Raw genomic sequence first — 18,436 nt, 5'->3', positions numbered from 1 at the left:
TAATGAAAATATCCACAGATGCATGACATAAGAGAAATGGATTAAATTTTTAAAAAATTAAACAAATATTATTTGTTGTCCTATGTGTCAGGCCTTAAGCAACCAGATCAAAAAGCATAATTTTAAAACAAAAATTGAAATCTGAGTAACAGAAAGAGATTATGATTTTTTTGGTAATAGCAACAGTGCTTTAAAATCATATTTTTAAACTTTGGTCCCAATTCTCTACTTTTGGTATGTGAGTCTGACTATTTGTGAGACTATGCTCCTTTTCCCATTCCTTTAAGCAAGACTGATTTAAGAAAGCCTGTTCCAGTCATTTCCTCTGCATCTACACTGCTAAAATTGGGACTAAGAAAAGGATCATACAAGCATCTGTAAGAACCTATTATTTTTAATCTCAAAAGGAAAAAGACTAAGTTTTTCCTAAAACAATAATAACAACAGGGGCTTCCCTGGTGGCGCAGTGGTTGAGAATCTGCCTGCCAATGCAGGGGACGTGGGTTCAAGCCCTAGTCTGGGAAGATCCTACATGCCGCGGAGCAACTAGGCCCGTGAGCCACAACTACTGAGCACCGCGATGAAGAGTGGTCCCCACTTGCCACAACTAGAGAAAGCCCTCGCACAGAAACGAAGACCCAACACAGCCAAAAATAAATAAATAAATAAATAAATAAAATTAAAAAAAAATAAAAACTGAAAAAAGAAATAACAACAACAACAGAAATTAAATGGAGATAGGTTGTGTGTTTTATATCATATTTCAAGATCTCCTTCCAGGACCTCAGCAAAGTTTGAGAGGGCTGGAAATGAAGATTCTAACAGATCAAACATCCCCTTTTCAAATTATCTAATTATTTAAAAGTGAGTCAATTATGCAACTGTACTAAGTATTAGCAGAGCAACACAAAATGTGTTTCTCCAGAACTCCCAGAATGGAAAGGACATATCAGAGAGTGTGCATCTTTCAAATTAAACTGAAGAGCTCTGTTGCACTATTTTTTCTTTATTTCAAGGGTTTGCTTGAAGATATTCAGCTTTGCTTTTCAAAAAATGATTGTTGCTTGTGAAAATAGGATAAATAAATAAAAATCAGCAACCTAAGACAAATTATATATTTTGTTAGAAAATGCCACGAGATGGCCTATTTCTGAAAATGGCTTTTCACAAATTCATTAAAAGAAAAAAAAAAAGAAAAAGACTACCTAGCTCACTTCACGACAAAGAAAGGTGGCAAGCAACATCCCATTTTCTAACTGGAGATGAGAATTCACAGAAACCTCCACATGCGTGATAGCCTAATTACATCAGTATTAGAAAGGCAATTTTTCTTGTCTAATGTGAACCGTCTGGCTTGAATGCTGACAGCTATATAATTTTAATTTGATTATGTTATTTTTTTTTCAAGTCAAGCAGATGATGCTAATATCCAGATTTGCTAGCTTTTCTAAGAGGAATCCCGTAAGGATCCAGAAATATTTAATATCTTTCATTTTTAAATTGGCAATTTCTTCTCTTGCTAATTTCACATCATTATTCTTTCTCAAGAAACAGCTGTGATTTTATTTTAAATAAGGAGAAGAAAATGCTTAGCAGAAGGTGTCGATATGAGGACCATCCATCCACTTGCCCCTTAAATTCACTGGTTATCTATAGATCTATTTATTAACTAATAGGACTTTAGACAAACATATACTGAAAACCCACCAATAATTAGAAGCCTCTAGAATGAACTATGAGGGAAAAGACTGAACCCTTAACATACAATTATCAGTGTTCATCATGGTAGGGAGGTAAATGATACAGACACTAAAATCAGCTTTGCATCATTAGAAATAGAATCCTTACAGAAGAAGATGAGGAAGATGATACCCTAGAATGTTCTTTTCAAATAAAGGGTTTTGTTTTGGGTAAATTTAACTTTCAAGGTTTTCTACAAGGTTAAAAGCTCATTAATTTAGATGCCACCAATTCTGAACTCTTAATAAGGCCTGTTTTAAGTTAAGTAGAGAGAATATTTTTGCCTTCCTAAGAATAGAAGCCTTTCTAGAATTTCAGTGTGCTATATATAGATACTTGAGGTGTATTAATTATAAATGGTTTTTGCTATTTTTAAAAGCAGATTCCAAAGGGCTTCTTGTCTACACTTATGTTCGTCTAGTATGCAATATTGTATCTCCTTAGAAATAATACATTCTTTAAAATTATAGCCATGCCTTATTTGCTCAGCATTGTCAAGGACTAGGATGTTCTACTCAAGAGGGTTATCTAGATGACAGAACAGACAGAAGATCAGAGGCTGAAATAGTTATGGAAAGTTAGCACTGGGGGGTGGGGGACTTAGAGAAGTCAGGGTTCCTCAAACTCTGCCAATAAAATCTTGAGTTTCATCTTGACATTCATCTTGATTTTGCATTCCACTGAAGAATATTTGTATTCATTTTAACACAAAAATCTGTTCTGTTCCCCAAATCTCAGAGTACAACTGAGGGAGCAGGGAGGTGTTCTGTTTCACTCTCATTTGACACATCCCTGAACCTCCTTCTGAACAGCTGGTAGACATTCTTCACTGCTCCAGGAAACAGACTCAGAGAAGTAAAATGATTTGCCCAGAGCTTGTTAGAGAAAGCCAGGACTGGAATCTGAGCTTCTGGATGGCCAGCAGTGTGACAAGACCACACTTATTCCCTGAGTGTGGAATCCTCCACTCTTGAGGTGCTTGCCAAAGGGACCATCCACAAGAGTCACATGGCCAAAGAGACCACCATTATAGGCTGTTTCTAGTGGGCCTGGGCCTTTGTTGGCATCAAAGACCTCGGAAAAAGTAGCAAGCTGATACATGGGAATGTTCCAGAGACATCTGAACAGAGGTCTCAATGAAAAAGAGTGAGAAGAATAAGACACTTGAACTTCTGAAGCACCATGGAAACAGCAATAAACAACGAAGTTTAAAAGGAAGGGAACTTAGCATCAAAACAGTAGAGGGAAGTTTCCCCTTGAAGCTTAGATCGGACTGCCAGCTTGGGGAGCTTTCCAAGAAAGCAGACCTTGGCAAAGGACAGGAAAGATGAGTGGCAGAACAAATGTGTGCCCACTGTTCCCTCTTGGGGCCTCTCCACTTCTAACAGTCTTCAATCACCAGCACTCACTGGGCACCGACTATACGCCAGGACCAAGGATGAGATGTCACAGGCTCAGCCGTCCAGAAGCTCAAAGCCTGGTGGGGCTACCGCTCGTGGTCTGAGTGCTCTCCTAGGGAGGTGTAGCGCGCTACTGGAAACACTTCGGAACGGCACTTTATGCAGCCCTGGGAGGTCAGGGGAGCACTCCCAGAGAAAAGAAGAGCAGGCGTTCATTGGATGAAAGTGGCAGGGGTGTGTGAGAAGAGGCATTCTTGCCCAGAGAGTGGCATGTGCAGAGAGGAGGGGCTGTAAGTAGCTCTACGCTGGGGGGAGGACTGGGAGAGGTGCCAGTGGACGCTGAGGGACGAGAGAGGCCAGACCTGAAGGGCTCCATGAAGTAGGCTATGCTGGGGAGTCTCAAAGTTGCCCTAAATGGTTTTAAGCACAAAGAGTGACATATTCAGAGTTTTGTCTTAGGAAGGTCAGCTACATGGGACAATAGGGATGCTGATTAATGATGGCTTGGAATAGACTTTCTGAAAGAAATTTCCACCTTTGTTATTTTTCTTCCTGGTTGAAGCTTGCATATTTATTTATTTTTATTCAAGAGGAGAAAAGAAGAAAAAGGCATGGTCATTTAATGGGCATACACAACACTCCCTGCCTACACCAGATACTTTACTTATGGGATTTCAGGTAGATGTCAAGCCACCTTCCATTGGACAGAAAGGGAAATTTAAAATCTGATATGTTTAACTGTCTGGTCTGATTCCAGGTGCTTTTTATACTACATCACACTAACTCCTTTCAACATTTATTACATCTTAACCACTGAATACAGAAATCTTTCTGAGAGGAGTAACATATATATCTGCCTTCCCAAACATAGTTACTGACCACAATTTAACATCTGTTTTTGAAGACAGTCTTTATAAAAACCACTTACTACTATACTAGTTTTGAAATGAACAGTAATTCTTTAATTTCATCATAGAGTGAATCAAAGTTCTACCTTTCAATTGTTTAAGATGTCCTAAGATTTTTAAATAGTCTGTCTGAAATGAATCCAAATAAGGCCCATACATTACAATTAATTAATTTTATCTTAAATTTTTATATTCTGTTAATGCCCCTCCACTTCTCTTACTTCACTTCTCTTTTATTTCTTGCAATTTATTTGTTGAAGAAACTGGGCTATGTGTCACATAGTCCAGAGCCTGAATTTTGCTGAATACAAACATGTTCTTTGGTCTTTTGTATTTCCTGGCCTCTCTAGAGGTTTGATTGGATTCACATTCAATTTTGGGAAGAGGGGATAAGACTAATTCCTAGATGGGGTTGTATTCTTCCATCATGAGACACGCATTTGTCTCTTTTTATGATGTTTGCAGCCTCTGATGATCAATGCCTAGATCCATTAATTTATTAGTTGTTAAAAAAAAATGGTGACAAAGTTTTTGCACCATGTTTTTACAAAGTGAGGCCCTCAGGGGTGAGTGACGTACATTTGGTTGTTTGGTCCCAAACCAAGTGACCCCAGAGTGCTATGCTTATTGAATTTGTACCTTTAATGTGAATCGTCTTTCTACATCTCCCTTATTGGTAATCACTTATTGATGCTTTCAGTACATCCTTGCCACTAAACGTCTCATCTTTTTGATTTGTTGTTTCTAATCTGCTCTATCAACTGAAACCAGGCAATTAAGCTCTTTGTAATGATACAAGTAAAATAACAGAGACCAGAGGGTCCTCTTATCAGGTATGGGCATAATAAGCTTTTGTACGCAGACTTAGAGTGATTAATTTCTGAGTTCTTGGCTATGTCTACTATTCAAGGTTAACTGGCCTCTGGAATTAACTTAAACTAGTCAGTTTTTCCTGTATAAACTTTCTAGTTCCGAGGGTGATACAACACACATTATTTCAGAGCCTCATTTCCATATTCACTATAGGGATTTTTGTCACTTTGTTCCCCTGTTGAATCCCAGAGCCTAGAATAGTGCCTAGTATATTTTGATAAGGACTGTAAAGAACTGTGAAAAATAAATGAATAACAATAAAGCCTACATTTGTGTTTCTGTATATAAATTACCTCGCATGGTGACGGTGAGTAAATTTTCCTAGAACTATCTGTAGAGTGTTATTTGCTGGCTGAGCATTCCAAGGGCTTCCACTGCCCACTAATCTTTCTGACAGCATAGCCTTCTTACTGTACTTTCCACTTTCCTTCCTGTGTCTACGTGTTCATCTACACCACTTTCCACCCCTAGACTCACAGAATTATTCTCATTTTGCCACTGAATTCCACCATCTGTGCTTCAAAACACACACCGAATCCCATTTTCTCAGTTAAATGTTCTTTATATCTTTAGCTTGTGTTGACCCCACAATTCTCTACACAATTAGAGCAAGACATTCCTTTGAGGAAATAACTTTCCACACTTTGGGCACCAAGTAGATGTCAGTAAATAAAAGTGAGTGTTCACAGTGGAGAAAGTGGGAACAAGAGATTTTAAATGATGAAAAGGCTTTGAATTATTCTAACTACACCTCTTAGAGATAAACTAGATTTAAATAAAATTTGTACAAATTAAATGCATCTCTAAGCTTTCCCACCAGAGTATCCCTAATGAAAGAGGCCTATAAATTCACATCCCTAGTAGTTTGGGGAGGGGCCAATGTATGAGAAAAACCCACAGGTATGAAAACTCTTTGAAGACCCACATTGTATCTTAAAATTGATACAAATTTCCCACTCTACTTCATAATACATTTATTTTCTCATGAAAATAAACATCCCTTCCCCCAAGCATTAAAGACCACAAGAGAGGTACCCTAGTTATTCTGGGCCTTTAAACATCTCCTGGCATCACCACATACCCCAGGAAACATACCTACTTGAGTTTGAGAAGGACTGAGAAAAATTCATGTACCCAAAGTTTATAACAGGAAAAGATCACTACTTTAGTTCCAAAAATCACAGTGCACTGGGTCTTCAAGTAAGCTTGGCAACTAGGGAAATTCCAGACTAGCCCATGTCTTGTGAGCAGAGGTGTCCAGTGTCCTCCTGCAAAGGCTCCCAGCATCACAAGGTGGGCTTAAGAAGATGGGCTCTCCAGGTAAGAGATTAAAAATAAGAAAGAGAGAGAGCAAAAATCATGAGTTTCAGGCTGGGAAGGAGGGTTTGAAAAGAATAAAACATATCACTTACTCATCCAGCCAAGTAATGAAGAAGGTTCAGACACCTTTGCTCCTTATCAGTCTATTTAGACTTGCACTGGCCATACTTCCAGTGGCTACTGAGTACTGGAAATGTGGCTAGTATGACCAAAGAGTATTAAATCACATTAAATTTTAAAAACTGACACTCGATTCAGTTTTTCAAAAGTCTTTGAAGGAGAGGGAGACATACTTAAAAAGTATGTTTGCAATAAGCTATTATGAATCTACTTCTCCAACTGCAAATTTTATGAAATCTAAATACAGATTATTTCCAATGAAAATTGAGCATCCTGAGATGAGCTGTAAGTCAAAAATGCACTTCAGATGTCAAAGTCTTAGTCCAAAAATACGTAAGATATCTCAATAATTTTTAAAATTTAAAAATTACGTGTTGAAATAATAATATTCGGATATATCAGGTAAATAAAATATACTATTGGGTCAAAAAACATATTGTTAAAATTAATTTTACCTATTTCTTGTTACTTTAAAAATATGGCTATTGGAAAATATAAAATTAGTATGTGACTTGCATTATATTTCTATCGGACAGCACTTTATTTAGACAAACACCTTTAAAAGAAGAATCTCTTTTTAAAAGTAAGTACATAGCTTTCCACTCCCCAAACTTCCCAGTGACCACTGCAAAAAGGATTTAGTTTTCTATCTACAAAGTAGTATGAAATCCTTTGCACGAATCCAGTACATAGAACATTTCAATTGCTTGGGGTATTTTCTAAATGCAAATAGTTATCCACCCCAATTACAGTCAAATGTTCTGCACTAATTCTTTCCTTCTACACCTAAATAAAGCAGCTTTTGGAGACCATATTCTTGAGAAAAAGCTTCAGATCTAGGTTTCCTTTGTTTGAGTTTCCACCCACTGAGTCTAGGAAGCTACAGAACTCCCTGGTCTGGGGTTTTCATATTGGCACCCGAGAAGTTCAGGAATAGCTAGTACGTCAGCAGCAGGGGCAGGAAAGACCCCTATTGCACACGGCATGGAGGGAGACAGCATGGCAGAGCCATTAAGAGACTGGGCTCTAAAATCAGACTTGGTACATTCAAACCTAAACTCCACCTTACCAGCCGACCTCGTGTAAGTTACCTTACCCCCACGCGCTTAAATTTCCTCATCTGAAAACAGGGATTAAAACAGCACCTACCTCAGAGGTTTTAAAAATTAAATGAGGGCTTCCCTGGTGGTGCAGTGGTTAAGAATCCGCCTGCCAATGCAGGGGACACGGGTTCGAGCCCTGGTCCAGGAAGATCCCACATGCCGCGGAGCAACTAAGCCCGTGCGCCGTAACTACTGAGCCTGCGCTCTAGAGCCCACGAGCCACAACTACTGAGTCCGCGTGCCACAGCTACTGAAGCCCGCGTGCCTAGAGCCCGTGCTCCGCAACAAGAGAAGCCACTGCAACGAGAAGCCCGCGCACCGCAACGAAGAGTAGCCCCCGCTCGCCGCAACCAGAGAAAGCCCGCGTGCAGCAACGAAGACCCAACGCAGCCAAAAATAAATAAATAAATAAAATAATTAAAAAAAAATTAAATGAGGTAACACAAATAAGGTGCCTAGATCAGAGCTGGGCTTCTAATTAGAGCTCATCATACGTAGTTACTGTGGAATGGGCAAGGATGATGGCAGTCAGTAGCAGTCCAATGTAACCTTGACTTGTTTTGTTCCCTGAACTTGCTTGTTCTCCTATATTTAACCTGCATTACACCTAGGATTAGGCAGTTGTAGATCTCACAACAAACCAATTATCAGTCTGCACTGGCCACTTTCTGTGTAGGTGGCTCTGTTAATTCAAAAACAAAAATCCAAAATTAACAAAGCCTTGTCTTCTAAATTTTAGGGATGGAAGGCTACGATAAACTTTCATATTTTGAAAGGACAGATTCCTATTAGGACATCTTCCTAATGCTAGAACATCCTCGCACATCTTCTTGGCACTACACTCATGTCAACCCAGCATCACAGGTTCGTACCCTCTTCAACACCAACCCTCTCCAGGATTCTTGCAGAGGCCTCTGCAGGTAGATGCTTGAATTCTGATACTCATGAGACTAGGTCAACGAGGGACACTGAAACCATTCCACCAAATGCTTAACAAAGCATAGAAATACCCTTAAGATTGCAGTCAGAAATGTTAGAGGTAATCAAGTCAGCCCTAAGCAAGGGTTTGGGCTTTTAAAAAATAATAATAATAATTAAAAAAAAAATTAAACTTCTCTTCCCTACTTATTATGATCATTCTTCTCTGCTTTTAGCATGGCAAAAGCAAAATATAATTAGCAGCATGAGTAATTAGCTGGTGTCCAGATGGCATGGATGAAGGATGCCACCTAAGAAGGAGGTGCAAATGGAAACGGCAGGTGTCTAACCAACATGTCTGGGGAATGTCAATGCCATCAGGTTACGTCATCCTGTGAATTCAGCCATCCGCAAGCATAGTTTAAAGACAGAAATAAATAGCAATAGACTTCCCACTACCACTTCAGAAAGCAGAGCTGGAGGGGGCCTTCGATGTGACCACGCACCAGTGCCCATCCAGCCACCTCTGGAACCAGTACCTGTAACAGACACTGTCAGTGCAGGGGTTGTGAACCCTGACAATGACGAAAACGTGCTGAAAGTGGGATCGGATGTTTTTCGGGCTGAATGGCTGTGCTCCAGGCTCTTGGAAAACAATTGTTACGATATCGTTTCCAATGTGCCGCTTCCGTAGGAGCTAAAAGAAAACATAAGCAAGAGACATAAATGACAACGCTCTGCTTGTTCCTCCCCGATTCCCTTTTGTAACTGTATTTAAAACATTCATTATTAATCAGTACATATTAGGGGAGGTAATCTACACAGTTATTGTCAATATTTTAGCCGGTCTTATCATTCCCTCCAAGGAAGAATATGGAAATGAATATTCATAAATTTGCATAAAACACACAGTCCATTCAAATAGATCTAACTAATCTCTAGCATATTATGCCAAGTCCCAGCATCTCCAAATCTTCAGTTTCCATAACAACAGTTTTGTTCCATTTTCATGTGAGAAAGAAACTTGCCATAGGGAATATTTTTTAAAGATGAGAACAGCTAAAGTAATTACAATGCAATTTATGTTCTGATTTAATTAGCTTCATTTAAAGAAATATGGCTAAGGTGTTTTCTGATAGTACTTTTTGTGGCACAAGCTGGGAATACAGAAATTAATAATATTCCAAAATGTTCTAACAGTTTTAAAGCAGGTTAAATTTCAGGTTTAGATAGCTTCTTTAATTACAGTGAAAGCTGCTTAAGACCACCTTCTGTTTCACATTAAACGGTGTTTTGGAAAGGTGGCTTTCAAATTCAGGCACTCCAAATCATCCTAGCTCAGCGCCTCTCTAGGAAGGGGTTATTAGGGAGTTTAACTCAATCATGTGAAGAAAAACTGAACAAAATTTGTATTACTCATATTTATTACATGGAGGCTCCTACCAGGAGGAAAACAACTAAACATGACATTTATATAAACTATCCATTAGACATAAGCTTGTATTTATAAACCTTAAAAAAAAAATTCTCCAGTGACTTTAACTTACACAGATTACGTTATCAGTAAAATTAGTGATTGAGTATTGGCTGCCAGCTGGGAGAAACAATAGCCTATTAGATTAGGGTTGAGAATTGGGAGTTAGAATGTTCCGGAAATGTACTTTTAACCTTAGGAATTTTAAAGCATCCCAAATTATCTTCTAATGAGGCTGTGTACTTCATTTCTAAACATGCTATATTATCAGATGTTACAGAAATAAAGGCTGCTCTGTATTGATTGCTATATAAAATATACCCATCATCAAAGATTATTAAACGCCTCAGGATCTTGAACCTATCAAGCTCAAATACAATCTATGTATATGTCATTCCTGCACAGATGTTATTGTCTTTTTGATGCAATGTCATTCTTCCTTCAAAATATGGCTTGATATGTAATGTTACTGTCTTACTAAAGGACCCAAATAGAAATAAATCTATCCATCTCACATTATATATAATGAAAAAAAAGACAGTATTTATAAACCAATTTCTGCAAAAAGGTTTTGAAAGACACGTTCTTTCTGGTTTTTCCAAGCATAACATAATCTATGTAGAAGAAATAAATTCTTTAGCTAGAGAATTTTAAATTTCTTAATATGTAGAATACCAATTATTCTTTCACTCTGATTCAGGACCATAATATTTTTGCCTTGATTGGACCCCAAATTAAATAATTTGGATAGATGTCCACTTAAATGCCAACTCACTCAGCTCAGCCCTTTGACTCATTTAGCTGGATATACAATTGAGTCTTGTTACTAAATTTTTTACCCCCATTCCCCCACATGTTACCCTTCTCTGCTGAGCAATCAGGCAGAATAAGCCTTCATCTCCCCTTTAAAGATCATTTGTTGATGTTCTTAAATTCTCTCTACTGTCTGGTCAGAATGAGTTTAGTATATTTTTCTTAGCATGGTGTTTTCCTCTCAAAAATCTAGAACTTGGAATTTGCATAAAACAAACTGTCAACAAACTCCAGATAGGGGAATTTATCTTAAAATAGGTTTATTTCAGATTTATAGCTGATTCATTGCTTTGCTTCCTACGTTTTGATTGCTTTGGTAATCGTAAGAGGCAAGATTTTGTTACTGAGATGTGTGATGCAATCAAACCTAAAGTGACGACGTGTTAGATTCGATCCATGTTTTGTTAAATTCTGTGAAAGAGGATGTGATTCATTCTGCAGCTGGCCCTGTGTTCTGTTAGTACAACAATTGACAATAACAAAATCTATGTCCGTTTTAAGGTCGGAAGTGACACTCAACTGCTGTGTTTATAACAGCTACTGAAAGGAGTCTGTTAGTTCTCTGGTTCTTTTAAGTTTCAGTTTGATATCATTTGTTTTAAAATATTTTTTAAAAACAACAAGTACCACATACTCTTTAAAACAGTACCATTTCCATCCTGCTCTGTAACCATCTGCCATTTCTTAGTTTTCGCATTTTATCATCTCACAGACTACATTTTAGTACTAGGCCTTGTGCTTTTAGATCTTTTTAAAAGAAACTCTGTGTATGAGGTACACAAATGCAATTGTTACTTATGCTGTCCCCTGAAGAACACATCAAGAACAAACATTTTCCTGAGCTCCCATCGACATTTTGATTTTTCTCCAAGTTAGTGGAGGGAACCTCCTTTGAAATTTGAAATGAAACATCAGTACTTTCCTGCTTCGTACACTGGCCTCTTGAGATGAAATTTCACCCACTCATATGTGTTCTTTGCAACCCTGCAGAGTCATCTAATCACCATGATTTCAACTTGTTCTTTTCAGATTTCAGGAAAACCTCAATTCTCGTGGGTGAAAAGCAAATGATTAATTCACAAAGCCATCCAGCTGGCTGTTAACCTAGAATTTGTGTCTCTTCATTTGTTTTCAGCTCATTTGCTATTCCTTACTTCCACAAAGTACAAAGCTTCCTGCTGCTGTGACAGGTGCAACATTAAATTCTGGTTTAAGATTTTATAAACTTGCCACTTAGGCTTCTGGGGGAAATGAAACAAGTGCAAAAAACCCCACAGATAACACAAGGATCTCTTACCTGCTGCTTGTTGTTAGGTGTGTATGGCAGCATGGTAGAAACATGGAACATGATCTCATAGTCTTTGTATGTTGTGTACAGAGAATGGGTTCCAGTGGAGTCAGCTACAGTAAAAAAAAAAAAATACACGAGACAACTGTAACAATAGGAAAAATAGTTCATTTAAGAGATGGATCTCAAAAAAAAAAAGGGAAATGGTTTAGGATGAAGACATCCTAAGACAAGACACAGTATAGGAGTTCTTACCCATTCTTTGTACCCAATCCCCCCTTGGCAGTCTAGTGAAGCCTTTGGATTCCTTCTGAGAATAATATTTGTAAATGCATAACATAAAATACATAAGATTTCAACAGAAATCAATAGATTGAAAAATACCACTATCAAAATAATTTTAAAATGATATAATAGCATAAGATTTATATAATAAGTTTAAGCAGTTGGTCTAATAACTACTATAATTCTGACATAGTGAAGTGCATAAGCAGTATCTTGACATATTTCCAACAACAAACAATATAGTATGAAAATACCTATGCTTTCTACTGGCGATAAAATCACAGGTAGAGCTTATACTACTGTGGTGTGTTGCCTACGTTCATAACTGAAGGAAATGCTAAATTTCAATTAGGGGTCAGTGAAGATAAATGTAAAATTACTTCCCATCCAAGTTCACAGACCCCTGAATTCCGTCCACAGACTTCTAGTTCAGAACATCTTTTCCAATACTTCTGACTCAAGCAAGAGAACCGTTTTGTTCTTAACAAATAGATGGAAACTTAACAAGACTGTAACACTGAATAACAAAGGTATTACAGCAATGTCCAACAATTTAAGACTGAGTGTGCTCTGTTCTCACCTTCCTTAAGGAAAAAAACAACCTCAACCTCCTTAATCGTTAACAAATCAACGTGCTCATAAATACCTGGAAACCAAAGAGAATTATTAACTGTCCAATTGAAGGGGAATATCTTTAGATTAGGACCTGGACTTACAGGCGGCAAAATGAACAGAAATGCATTCATTTTGGGTAAACTCAATCCGCCACCAACCATATTGCTAAGGAGCAAACACTTTACCGCATTTTAGAGAATGACGCTGCAAGACAGCCTCTGGCATGTACCGAAAGGCAGTAGTTCTCAAACTGGAGTGTGCATGGAGTCGGCTGGGGAGCCGCTTAAAAGGCAGCTTCCCATCCTCCACTCCCAGAAATACTGCTCCGTAGGTGTGGGGCTGGGCAGAAGAATCTATTTTAATAAACACCCCCAGGGGACTCTAATGCAGTAGCTGCACTGCCCTTAGGCGCTGCTCCAAGAATAGACCATAAGGGAGGTTTGCACAGACTTGTTAACATGTCCTAGAGCCCTGAGTTTCAACCTTGGATCTTAATCTTGAAGAGGGCATAAAACACAAAGGGTTTTAAAAGCAAGATGAATGTAGAATAAAGCAAAGACTACTTCTGAAAAACTGCAAAGGTACGTACCAACACGTAAGGCCCCAAGAAAAATATCTTCTAAATGTTAAGGACCACTACCACAAAAAAATACAACTGCAATAAATCATTGACCTACTTAAGACAGATCTTGAGGATGAAGAAGGTTTCTATTGTTAAGGACCCTTGCTATAAATACCTCTAGAACTGATTCGCACATTTTACAACCTTCAAGTCAATGTGTCAGCTGTGATGAGTACTTACATGTGTTTCAAGTCAAATTAAAGCAAAGTTAATGAACTAGAAAACAAATTATCATCCAGTGTTCATTTACTACATTTTGCTTTATATGTCTTTCTAATTCTAAAGGCATTACTACCAGGAAAGAAAAGTGAAGACAACCCTGAAGATAATTTGTTTTCTATTTCTTGTCCTTTCTCTCTTTCCGACACTTGCCTCATTTTATACAATGGATGCTGCATGACCAGTCTTCTTCTAGGGACCTGTGAAAACCCCAGCTTTGCTGATAATTTTAAACAGTCTGTAAACAGTTTCAAAAGTTTTAGAAATGAAACTAGGGCCAAAACAATGAAATTTTCTTTTCTGAGAAGAAAGGAATTCCAAAATCCTGAAATTACTGTGTACATAATAGAATTGCTAAACTTTACCAGAGAGAATGGAAACTGAATGTTTGTTATATTCTCTAAAGAATAAGGCATTTAATGTTGTTATTATTATTATTTTAGTGACCTTGAGACCATGAAATACTTAACAGAATGAAAATCAGGAAGATGACCATTGGGAAAATGACAAAAATCTTTTTTTCTCTGGTTGAAAAGAGTATATATTGAGTGATTTCTAAGGGGAAAAATATGTTTATACAAGAAGGATAAAAAGAAGATAATGCTCCTTCATATTTGTATGGAGCTTTAAAAGTTAAAAAATAAATTTGGGCATCTTATAGGTCATCTTGATAATCGGTCATCTTGATAATCATGTGATTTGCCTCCAAATTATACTACCAGCGAATGGTGTATATCCACTAATAAGGTCAGCCCTCTACACTAAGTCATAGAAAATAAAATTTCTAATATTCAAACTAGATGATAAGAAGACACTGAATAATTGAGGAATGATAAGAATATTCTTGTCAGCTGCTTTGAAAAGGTGTCGATAAGTGATAATACCCTACATTAGGCACTTCTATTTGAAGATGGTATGAATAGGTTAATAAGTTTGTAGAAGCAGTTTCAGATACGGTCAATGTCATATTCATCCTTGACTTCTCTTGGCTCAACTCTTTTGCTTTAAGGGGAATAAAACTTGGATGATAAAGGTGGATGTGTAGGAATCTGAATCAGGAAAAAGTAATTCGATTTTTATGTAACCACTTCCTGGTCACTAACAGATACGTTTGACTTCAGAAAAGCTAGATAAAGGATCAAGCCTAAGCAATTTGATTTTGGGGAAGTTCCTAGTTTTAAATATTTATGAATACAAGGAGAAAAGCAATCTCATGACCTAACTGCATGTAGACTCATAAAGTCAATAGAATGAAAAAAGCTTAAGCTCAGTTTATGAATGTCCTCACCACTACAGAACATATCAAATGCAGAACAAAATCGCAGACAGGTTGTGGATCTGATTATTATCCATAGTTTGAAATCCTACAATAGTCAGCTGGCTGCTGAGGGCCATCCATTTAAGACCCCAGATCTCCCTTCTATGAAAGCTTGCCTCCGGGTCTGGGGATGCAGAGGTCAATGCTCAGAAGCACAGCTGGGCACAAGTATTAACATCTGGAACACTGGATGGCACACCTCTTGTAGTACTGTTCACGCCTCCTTGTAGTACTATTTCACCCACTCAGTAACAAAGTATTTGGGGAAGTCAAGAATCCCACCTTCTCTGGCATCTACCATATTTCCTCATGTTTTTTCAATGTACCTTTAACCATGGTCAGGAGGTAGGTTACTTTACTTCACTGAGGAAGGGATCAAGGAGAGTTTGTAATACCACCCTTTGCCATGACAGGAGAATTCATACTGTGTCAGTTCAGGGAACGTGCAAGTATGCATGTGTATGTGCCCGGGACTGAAGGCTTCTTAAAATCACTAACATATGGTGAGAAAAGGATAAGCGATGATGTGGGACAGGTACTTAGGAATCAGTCACTACTATTTTCTACCTACTGAGCACTTTGCAAGATACCTGCAATTACCTGGATTCCCACCTGGAAGTAAGAAGACCTGAATTCCAATACCTCCAGCATCATTTACTAAATGACCACAAACAAGTCACTTCACTTCTCCGCCCCTCGCCCCTCGATATTCTTCTCACTGTTGTGAGGATTGAAACAATGCATATGAAAGTACTAGCCCATAAAAGATGCTCAAGAAATGTGTTGATCAGAACTTAGAATTTTGTGCAGTTGAGATAAAAAGTGTAGCTGCCTTAAATAGGGCCTTTTACATATTTTAATTTCTTTGCCAACTGCATCTCAGTAACACTCAAAGGAAAAACCTTATACTATAACACAGTTTAAAGTTTAGGAGGTGAAAAAAGAAAACTTTTCTTCATTCATCAGTCTCTAGAACTCCAAATAGTCCTTTGCATGTGTGAAACATTTAAATAATGCTAGTTTTACTCCTTTCTTTATCAAAGGTTAAATATTCCAAATAAAGGATTTATTTTCTTTATGAAAAGTCTTCCATCTCCTCTAAGACCGTGAATCTCAACGATCTTTATAATATTGCTGAAAAATGGGGGAAGCAACAAGCATTCACTAATATTGCGGCAAATCAAAGAAGGCAGAGCTTTGAAGGAATGCTTTTCAAAGGGTTTCTAAGTCTCTTACGTGCTGACTTGACAAACGTGCCTCGCTCGGGAAATAATTTCCCAAATAATAATCCATACACACAGCTTAAAATGAGGGTGGTCTCCAGCTTTCAAATAATAAACTGCTTGGTGGGAAGCTTATTTTTGTATTTACCGTAGTGTGAGGGGATGGTAATTATCTAGAGGTTATGCCATCCAAATAACGAAACAAAAAAAGGAGAAAAAATTTACTCCTGCAAGTTTCTTCATTGCAGAACTGTTCCAACCCCTGACACATCTGTAGCTTGTTTGCCAGAAGTCCTTATTTCTAAGATGGAAACTGGACTTTGTATGGAACATTGGGAAAACGAAGAAATGGTTTGACAGTTCCATCAATCCTTCCTTTCCTGAGCCTCTTCCTCCTTTACCAAAGTACTAAAATCTGAATATAATTATAATACATGACAAGTGGAGCTGTCTCATGAGACGGCTTGGGTATTTTAGCTCAAGGGCTCGAGAGAGAGGAAGATACAGCCACAAGGCAGAGCTCTGCGGGCTTCACTGTACCTAATTCTACATTTATGCTTTCTCTGAACATGTCGTTAACCATAACACTAGGACCCGTTCTCCCTCCTTAATGCTTACTAGCTGCCTAACCTTGGGCACGTTAGTTAATCTAAAGAAGCCAATTCTGTAAAATGGGGATAACTGGCATCCAGCAGAGTTTGTGGGGATTAAATGAGATGACATATAAAAAGTATCTAAGACTTCTATTTCTGGCTATAACAGTACTTGGTATAGGACCTGCTCTCCCATTGTAAATAAATAGAAAAATGGACAAAATATCTGAAACAACTTTTTTTCAGACATTTTATAATAGGCAGCATTGGATAGTGTTCCCTGAGAAAAAAGTATCAAAGAAGGTGAGCCCTATGATCCCCACCCAGCTTTCTACCTGGAAGTACTTTCAAAACAATGGCACAGAGCAGGGATTTGAAGAGGGGAGCTAAAACATGCTGGAGGTTTGGAAGGTTGAGGTGGCTGATATTTGCTGAATTTGCAGAATACCAAAGTATTTGGTATTTGCAGAATACCAAAGAAGAGGAAACCACATGGTGAAAGAGGCTCAGAAATCTACACAGGGGTTCCCTTGAGTCTTGGGCTGAATATTAAGCTGCACAAGCACAGAGTGAGGTTCCAAAAGCCAGGGAAAGAAAAAACATTAAGGTAATGTACATCATGGTGACTACAGTTAATAACACTGTATTTCATAAATGAAAGTTGCTGAGAGAGTAGATCTTAAAGGTTCTCATCGTAAGAAAATAAAATTGTGTAACTAGGTATGGTGACAGATGTTAACTAGACTTATTTTGGTGATCATTTCGGGATATACACAAATACTGAATCATTATGTTGTACATCCAAAACTAATACAGTGTTATATGTCAATCATATCTCAATTTAAAAAAAAAGAAAAGAAAAGAAAAACTATTGGGGAAATAACAACTACCAGAGATTTGTCAGCCAAACAATTCTCATAGTTCACACAGGGGTAGAAGTCATTCAACTTCTGACTGACCACAGCAGAGATACCTCACTGAATATGCTGGTATTCAGGGGCCTTAGCAGGAGGGCTAAATTAGCCAGAGAGTAAAGGCTACTCCAGGTATGCTTTAAAAAAGCCTAAGAACAAGATTCATAAAGATCAAGCTGTTCTATAATTAAATTAATTGCCCAACAAAATAAAACGACACTCTTTAAAGAAGACAACAAAATCCAGATCCTCAATGATGAAACATTCACAGTGTCCACTATCCAATCAAAAATAACCAGACAGATGAAGCAGTAAAATGTAACTCAAAAACAGGAGAAAATCTGTTAAAGGGAGACCCCAAATGACAGGGATGATGGAATTAGCACACAAAGACTTTAAAACAGCTATTATAAATACGTTCAAGGCTTTAAAGGAGGACATGAACCTAATGAGAATAACATGGAAAATATAAGAAAAGAGAACTCCCCCCAAAAGAAAGAAAAGGAAAAGAAAACCCAAATGCAACTTCTGGACCAGAAAATCACAATATCTGAAATGAAAATGCATTAATTGGAATTATCCAAACACAAGCACAGAGGGGAAAAAAAGTTTAAAAATCAAATCACAACTAGTAAGTGACCTAATACAGTGCCTTAAATGCATTAATTGGAATTATCCAAACACAAGCAC

The 18,436-nt window shown here is 37.8% G+C and overlaps 1 protein-coding gene across 5 annotated transcripts in view; it reads right to left on the bottom strand.

Moving 5' to 3' along the window:
• Positions 1-18,436, bottom strand: part of SIPA1L1 (signal induced proliferation associated 1 like 1) — a 191,212-nt gene that overhangs the window by 75,718 nt on the left and 97,058 nt on the right. For all 5 annotated transcript variants that reach the window (XM_061180986.1, XM_061180990.1, XM_061180991.1 and 2 more), the window contains exons 6-7: positions 11,967-12,070; positions 8,922-9,079 (exon numbers count right to left, since the gene is read on the bottom strand). In XM_061180986.1, the coding sequence (XP_061036969.1) occupies positions 8,922-9,079; positions 11,967-12,070 (262 nt within the window). The remainder of the gene's footprint in view (positions 1-8,921; positions 9,080-11,966; positions 12,071-18,436) is intronic.

This window comes from Eubalaena glacialis, chromosome 2, assembly GCF_028564815.1.
Source record: "Eubalaena glacialis isolate mEubGla1 chromosome 2, mEubGla1.1.hap2.+ XY, whole genome shotgun sequence".
Taxonomy (NCBI): Eukaryota; Metazoa; Chordata; class Mammalia; order Artiodactyla; family Balaenidae; genus Eubalaena; species Eubalaena glacialis.
Note: the sequence above shows the minus strand (reverse complement) of the source record. Positions and strands in the feature narration are given on the sequence as shown.